Raw genomic sequence first — 8,763 nt, forward strand, 5'->3', positions numbered from 1 at the left:
ATGATAAATGAGTGCTAACCAAGCGGCAAACTCTGGGGAAGAGCCGGGACGCCAATGCGGAAGTGCCTCAAACTGCAGTTCATGTGGCCAGTAGGAGCAGTCTGCAGAAGGGAGCAATTTCCATAGACCCCAATGTTAAAATGCCCAACTTNGAAAATGAATTCTTCATATATGATAAATGAGAGATAACATTTTATTTATGGTATTATTTCCACATATTTCTCTCCATTCTTCCTTCTGCCAACGGTGTCGCAGTTTCTCGTCTCTCCCGTTTTTGTGCTTAGTGCGTACGCATGGGTTAGAGTTTGCGTGGAGGACCGCACGTTTTCCCGTCAAGTTAGTATTTTATAAATCGCAAACATTGCGTAGAAACTGCCGTACGCCATTTTTTGAGCGTATATCCCTTTATAAATGAGGCCCCATAGTACCTGATACCACTGGTTATAATGTGTGCCTTTCAGACGGCTGTGGCTGATGACTGCACTGATTGTGAGAAGCTGTCTCTTGTCAGAGGCTGGTTTAGAGCCGTGTGGTACCAAAGCCACCTCATGAATGAGTGATGGAGCACTGCTCCTGGAAGGCCTGCACTGGAGTGTGACTCCGTTTATCTGGAAAGATGTGGAGGGGGGTCGGGGGTGGGAATGCACTCGGTATCAAATATTAACTATGATACTCGCTGGACCGGGGCATAGCAGAGGGTTTGTTTGGCCGATCCATTACAGCTGGCTCAATGAGTGAGAGAGTGAGTGATTGGGGGGTGAATGGAGCGGAGAGATGGAGGGGAAAACAGTGAGGCATGGAGTGGGGTATAAACATGGAGGAAAATAATGTATTTAGGGAGAGGTAAATATGAGAGGAAGATGGAGACAGTATACATCCTGTCAGCATTGTTTTTACCTCCATTACCGAGTAAAGAAAATGTTTTATATAATTTAGTATTTTTGGACCTCTTTACTTTAATTTTTTCCTTTAACTGTTTTCATGTCAATTTATGTCTTTGGTAGTTAATTATCTAATTTAGCAGTGATGTAATGTTTTTATTTCTGTCAGTGGTTTTGGGTTGTTTCTTCTGTGTGTTTTCTTCACACTGTGCTAGTGAATATGGGACACAAGATAAAGACAATTGGGGGGGGATGTGTGTGTATTCCCAAACATCAGACAGTATTTGGTATTGAAGCAGGTAACCAGAGCCCCAGGCGGCGCTGTGTGTCTGGAGACTGATTGCTCTACACAGCCCTGTGGAACATGTGCTGACAGCTGAAACTGAAGTTCAGAACTACAGGGTTTTCTCACACTCACACCAACGTTTAAAGCCCTGATCATTTGAACCCAATGTTGCTAAGAAAGTCATCTGTCCTACCCTGCAGGGATCAACCCAAGCCCCCAGGAAGTGCACCTGACACTGAAGCAAATTATGTTTGTTGTGCCCAAACGGTGGTAATATAACTTTTGCGTCACTCTCAACTCAACTCAACTTTATTTATAAAGCCCTTTTCAAAACAGCCGGAGCTGAAACAAAGTGCTGTACACGCCATAAAAAACAAAAACAAAACAACAATAACAATAAATAACAATATAAAAACAACAAAACCAATGAAGCATATAAAAACAAACAGAAACAGAGTCTCATGCTGGGTTAAAAGCCAAGGAATAAAAATGGGTTTTTAGGCGAGTTTTAAAAAGGCCCGACTTCATAAGGCCCAAAAATAGTTTTCCCCATTGACAAACATGAGGAAAGAGACATCTGTACTGTAAATCAGATTATTTTGTTGTTAAATCTACTACCCAGTCTAGATAGCCCTTATTTAAATCGTTAAGGCTTAACGGTTGTATAATGCGCTAAAAGCTGAATCCAGAGTTATTTCCCCCCATCGCCGACGTTGTATCCAGTTCTTTTTATACATCCACCAATTAACCAGACTGGTTGATGGACACACTAAATGTGTTACTATTTAAGCATGTTTCAATCACAAAGAACCCCAAATATGCAGGATCTAGCATCACAGACTTATATTTCAACTTCTCTTAAATTATAGTAAGTTCAAAATCGGTGTGTTGTTGGGAGGTTGGAAATGAGTCATATTGCAACCATGTGTATTATGTTCTGACCCTTTCTTGGAGTCATGATTTCTTGATTTACCAAATATTTCCGTTTCATTCTCCCCTGTCTCTATGGCGATAAGCTGTGATGCAGTTAAGCTTTTTAATCTTTCTTTCCATAGATCCAGACATTTTGGAAATCAGTTCAAATCATTTTAAACAAATTATTTCTGTGGAACAATAATGTATTTTTTTCTTTTCAAGAACAAAAAGTGTGTATCATTGGGGCCTAAAAAAGGTGTTGCATTGTCTTGCTCATAAATAATTGGCAGAGTTGAATTATGAATATTCTGAAACATGCATTGTTTGTCAGCCTACAGTCTGATTCATTTCCTTTGTTGCCACATTTCAAAACAATGTATGACTGACATGCAGAAGATAAAATTGAGTTACCAGATCACCTTGCTTTGGCCTTATGGCAAAACTTATATTTAATGTATGTAAAAATATACAATGTATATTATTAAATACATCTATTTCTTTATTTTTAAGATGAATCGCTCTTCAAAACATGTCAGATACTAGAGAAAATGTTTTTAAAAGTATTGGAGAAATAGGAAACAATGTTGGATGGTGGTCCTGTGTGACCGACTGATGCTGACTCTGCTATTGTGTCCTCCAGAGATGGGCAGTGAGTTGCCGGGGACCGTCGCCATGCCGGGGGCCGTTGGAGCCGGTCAGGTGAGGATGGGAGGAGCTGTGCCAGGCCGCGGGGGGAAGAGGAGGTCAGGAGGGTGAGTACCTGCTCCAGAGAGTAACCACTACATATACTGTACATCGTTACAGCAAGAGGTTTAAATATTTTTAAAGCAGAGTCTCAAAATAACAGCTGACAGTTCCCAGGAGACAACAGATGTTTGTGGGTCCCCTTTCACACTGGCTAGTAACATCTGCCTCAAAGAGTGTCTACACAGTGTGCATGGCATCTTATGGAACCACATGGAGAAAAAGCACAGCAGCGTCTTTTCCGAGCGCTCTGCAGCAGTTATGACTGGTTTGATTTGAAAACATTGCACATTTTCAGAAAAGCGTCTTTGACCGTCTCCCTGAGATCTTCTGTTTGGTTGTATTAGTGAAAAAAAAAAAAAACTTAAAATTAGTATTTAAGGTCTGGCTGCTGACCCAGTAGTTTGTTCATATTCTGATCAGGCAATTATTGGGTTTTAAACAGTGTTTATTCTTGAAAGGCACAACATCTACCTTTGCTATGCTCCATGTAACTGCCGACCAGCCTTTCATCAATTTACAAATCATAGCTCTTTTAATAAGCTTAGCGGCTTTGTTGACTCTATTGTTCAAAGCATCTGGGAGCATACCGGTTATTTATTAACCAAACATCGTTCTTTTATTCAGTAACCACTCACTGTTTATTGGGGGAACAGAGTTTTCAGTTTTTTTATATTTCCAGGCTTGCCACAGAAATAGCACTTGGGTTAAAAAAAAACAAGAAGTTCTATAAGGGAAATAGTAATTTCAATTATATAACAGATTGTGTAACCATAGTGTTTAAGTGTAGGTGGAGACGTTTTTATGTTTTGCTTTTCTTTCCCTCCTCCTCGGTCATTTGCTGTCTTGCATCGACTATTCAGCACAGGGGAAATTCTGCACAATGTATAAAAACAAAACATGTTGCAGGGTAATGCATATTAATGCATTATGATAGAACAACTAGAACATTTCAGAAAATTAAAGCGATATACAGTATATACTAAAATCTAAGAGTGTCATATCATAGTATTGGTATAATATCCATATACTGCCTAACAAGTAGGTGCTGTCTCACTATTTCTCTGCCTCTCTCACTAGCACACCGGCTGTTTTATTGATTTGCTGAAAGATGGTGGGGCCATAAGTGTTGTTGATTTGCGACCATTAATAAAAAGAATATATGTTTAGCAGAAAAGGCTGAAAGAGTCATTTAGTATTGTGACATGAAATATATGTTCAGCAGCGGTTTACATTACTGCTGCTGTCTGAAACGTCCCATCATTAAACATAGGGACATAACTAAAGCACCCTGCATCACACACAGCTAAAGTACAACACACTAATCTTTATTTTCATGAGATCACTGCACTTGATATATACGTATATGTTCTGGTGAACTTCTTATCTTCACTGCCTCCATGATAGCTAACCTGAGCTGACGATACTTAACCTGTAAAGCATCTTCTGTTGTGACGTATGGAGAGATGTCTTTGTGGGTGCTGTTCACAGATAAATGATTGTTTTAATGATCACCATCTTCTCCTAATTGATCCCAGTAACTGGGTTCTTCGTGAAGGGGCCATACAGTGCAGACACAGGGCCGGGCCCCATCGCTTCAATATGATATGTATATAGGAATGATTTAGACAAACACATTAATACAACATCTTTTAAAGAACAATTAGATTATTAATTAAAAAAATATTTTGATTCATGTTTTGGTCCTTTAAACTCCATTTTGTTCTCTTGTAGATGGCAGGGAATACCATCAAATACTTAGTATTTGAGATAAGATAAGATGTACTTTACTGATCCTAAATTAGGAAAAAGGATTTGTCATGGCAAGGCATTGCACATAATTTGAAAAAATAAAAAGGGTAGAAAATAAACAAATACAAACATTTTAAAACAGAAAATAAAACGGAACTAAAAAGAAAATATAGTTGACTGTGACCATGAAAACCTGCATAATGATAGACTTAAATAATGAATCACTTTTTTGTTGCTTTAGTTCATTTTTTGACTATTCAATGACTTGAGCATTTTAGTTTTAGCTCTAATTTAAGGATTTTTTTCTGCCCCCTACCAACAATGATGTGTCCTTTCTGAATGTTGGGTAAACATTAGCTCTTCATCCTCTCCTTATTAAATAATAATGCTTTTTCTGTCATTTTAAAAACGAAAGGAAAATAAGCAATGTGACAGCTCGATGCATTTAACCTGTACACAGCATTAGGCCTGCATACACATTAATTAATAATACAGGTTCTTGGCAATACGCCAAATAAACTTGGCTCAGCGAGGCTACAGGGACTGTTATTGTCTACGTCAATGATGCTTTATTTATTAAGGTGTGTGTGTGTTTGTGTAGTAGAGGCAGGATGTAGTTCAGTAAGAGGATCCAAAGTCAACAACAGACACATTGATCCTCTCCTCAGCCCCTGATGCTGCCACGATGCATGAAGCCCCCAGCTTGATGGAGCATACCAAACAGCATACTGTGTGTGTAGACGCAAATATCCAGAGGGAAGTGCTTAGAAGAAAGATCTGTGCGATAGCGAGGTATGCTGGGCCTAATGTTAGTTTTGAATATTAAAAAAGGTGGCTTTTAAACTGGTAAGATCGCCATGGTTACCCAGGCAAAACGCTTAACATGGCCAAGAACAAGTTATCTTTAGAGTTTTGGTTCGTAATTGGCTATAAAAAGCTTATTTGAACAATCAACTGCTTTGGAAAAAGCCATTGACTGTAACCATATTTCCCCTTATGCTTCACCTGCTCCAGGGAGCTCACATTATTATGTGTTGGTACTCCCGGAAGGAAAGTTGTTTCCATTACTTTGCATAGCGTCCCCATCTTTATCAACCTTTACTTGCCAAAGAAACTGCTTTTAAGCTTTTGAATGAATTGTTGTTAAGTTATAACCCCTTTTTAAGGCGAGAAACTAACTAAATTTAGAATACCAATATGTGATTAGTTTATCCCATTTTTGGGAGTTTACAGGGATGTTTGAAGCTGCTGGCTGTATGAGAGCAGCTGATCAGCTTATCAATAGCACATATCAACAATGTTTTTGGAATTACCCTGACTGGCTGAACGGTAGACGCGAGTCTGCACTTCATGTGTAGACAGATCCGTTGGCTTTTCCTGACCATATTCTCTATGATCAATATGGATGATCAGCTCAGGAAATACCTAATATATGCAAACCTGTTTTGTTAAACCGTCAAATCAATAATGACACTGAATAAAACCTTGCAATTACAACAAGTGCGCAATAATCATCACTTGTTGCCCATTTATTGAATCTCTTTATTTTTCTTTGATCAGTGGAGCTGAGCAATTTAAAACCGAGGTGTAGAAACAGGATGTGATGCGCAGCACTCTGACACTCTACTCTGCCTTCCCTTTATATCACCTTTAATCTTTCCCTCAGGCTTTCTGACAAGTCCTTTTAGGAGACTATGTTTGTACATATTGGTAATTATACTGCAATGCCAATAGTACATTGTCTACATATGTATGTATGCTAACTCCTGTCGTAGGTGTATGTTTTGAAACTGTAAACTCACTGTGAGATGAGCATTCTTTCAAACTGATTTCTACTGCCTGGAAAGTGATTAGACATATTAGAAATCACCGTCAGTTTGACCATGAGAGGGCGCTGTGAGTCTATCAGAAGTAGTGATTGTGTTTCCTGTGATTGTTTCCCAGAATGGACTTTGACGATGAAGACGGAGAGGGACCGAGCAAATTCTCAAGGTAAGAACAGTGAGAGCAGGTAGCAACGGTCCTGTGAGAAATGTTCTAGAACAGTGTGTCTCAAACTTTTTCATACCAAGGACCACTTAACCAATAAAAAAACACTCGCGGACCACCTAACTCCACAAATATCCCAAAACACATCGTTTCTCTAGAACAGATTACAAATCGGCTGAAAAGGGTACAAACAAGTGGCAACATGTGTGATGAAGGTGTTTCACTGGGCTATATCATGCAATCGAAAGTTAAACTTAACCTCGCTCCATTGCGGAGATATTCCCGCGAGAGTGCGGAAAACTAACATTTATTTATTTATTTCAAATGTGAAATTTTAACAATATATTCACGGACCAGTCGGGGGCGCTCAAGGACCACCAGTGGTTCGCGGACCACACTGTTCTAGAACTACTTCACAAAAATAATAAAATCTGATAAATTAGAGTTGTTTAAATTAGCAAATTTAAGTTGTTCGATCTCATTTTTAGTACACTGAAATTCAAATGAAGTGTGTACTAAAGCAGGGGTTCCCAAACTTTTCAGCCCGCGACCCCCAAAACAACAGTGCCAGAGACTGGCGACCCCCTGTCGACGGGGGGGGGGGGTGTGTGTGTGTGTGCTTGGTATGAAAAAGTTGAGGGAGCCTCGTTGCGGGGAAATTATACAGATGGCTAGTCCGCCCCTGAAAATGTCTATGCAAACGTTATTATTAAAAATTAGTTTTTAAATTATAACAAAAATTATTATTATTTTTTTAAATTTTTATTTTGTAATCATCTCGCGACCCCCACTTTGGGAACCCCTGTACTAAAGTATACATGCACTTTAGTTTTTAACATTGTCTGTTACATGGACACATCATGGCTTACTTTTTGTTTTGTCTTTTTTTGAGAGGGATTCAAGTCTCTATCTGCCAATGCATATCAACCTTCAACTCACTTATCATTTATTTCCTTTTCTTCTTTCTCATAGTGTAGTGTGTATGTCTGTAAGATGTGCAGTAAGTAAAGACCTTTGTTCTGCTAAGTTGAGCGTTGCCAGTAGAGGAGGAGGAGCTGCCCTCTGCTGCAGAAATACTACAATACTGCTTCCCTTAACCAACAGCTCTAGTTCACTGTGATGGAACATTCTCAAATCCTTTACTTAAGTAAAACTAGAAACACTGTGGTCTTAAAATATGTCCTGAGTTTAAATGTGACTTAAGTAAAAGTACACACGTTTTCTGAGCAAAATGTACTCAAGTATCAAAAGTAAAAGTGCTCTGTATTCAAATGGCTCTTTTTAAAAAGTTTTATATTATTATAGAATATAACATCATCCTGTTTGTATCACTAATAATCACTGTGGAATGAATTTTGGATGCTTTTTGTTCTACAAAGTAAATGTATGCATTAACATGATGAATTTATACTATATATATATATATATAGTATAAATTCATCATGTTATTAATGCAAATAGCATGTTGTAAAAAGTAGCTAATAAATAAATACACAATTGCATTATCATTGCACCTGTTACACCGGCCATGTTTTTACCATCAAGCATTAACCATTGAGTCTGACATTATGTTGTGACCATCAGTGCATTTGAGGAGTACTGATAGTAAAGCTGCTTCATGATGTCTTTACACTGTGTGTACGATGAGTTACATGTGCGGTCCTCTCTTCTCTGCAGGTATGATGATGATGATCAGGGGCCGTATTCACAAAGGATTTTAGGGCTAAAAGTAGCTCCTAACTGGCGAATTTAGGAGAAACTCCTAAGCATAATGGGCGTGTCAGTCTTAAATTTAGGACTCCTAATTTTATTCACTAAGAGCAATTGACAAAGTATTTTAAGCCTAAAAGTAGCACCTAAGTCTGGGAGAGCTTAAAAGTCCTCGAGAGGACTCCTAACTCAGTAAGACCTATTCACAAAGAATCTGAAAATGGCTGAGAGACGAAATGTTTTGGAGACAATGGAAGACTGTGAATTGATCAAGAGATATAGGCTAAATCGTGAGGGTATCAAACTTGTTGTGGAATTAGTGCGGGATGCAATAACATCCCCGACTAACAGGAATAACCCGATTAGTCCGGAAATAAAATGTTTGGCAACACTACGATATTTAGCAACAGGGAAAATGCAACTTTGCAATGCCGACGATTTAGGAATATCGCAACCATCAGTCAGCTGTGCCATAAACCAAACCAT

General features: G+C 38.7%; 1 protein-coding gene across 1 annotated transcript; it reads left to right on the forward strand.

Moving 5' to 3' along the window:
- The first annotated feature begins 2,719 nt into the window (after positions 1–2,719).
- LOC104942545 (aryl hydrocarbon receptor nuclear translocator 2-like) lies at positions 2,720–7,811 on the forward strand. Its single transcript, XM_010767773.1, has 3 exons — positions 2,720–2,834; positions 6,523–6,570; positions 7,540–7,811. Exons 1-3 carry the CDS (start codon positions 2,725–2,727, stop codon positions 7,685–7,687), a joined length of 306 nt encoding a protein of 101 aa, XP_010766075.1. The 5' UTR covers positions 2,720–2,724; the 3' UTR covers positions 7,688–7,811.
- The last annotated feature ends 952 nt before the right edge of the window (positions 7,812–8,763 follow it).

The sequence above is a fragment of the Notothenia coriiceps genome, unplaced genomic scaffold (genome assembly GCF_000735185.1).
Source record: "Notothenia coriiceps isolate Sejong01 unplaced genomic scaffold, NC01 NC01_scaffold00004778, whole genome shotgun sequence".
Lineage (NCBI taxonomy): Eukaryota > Metazoa > Chordata > Actinopteri > Perciformes > Nototheniidae > Notothenia > Notothenia coriiceps.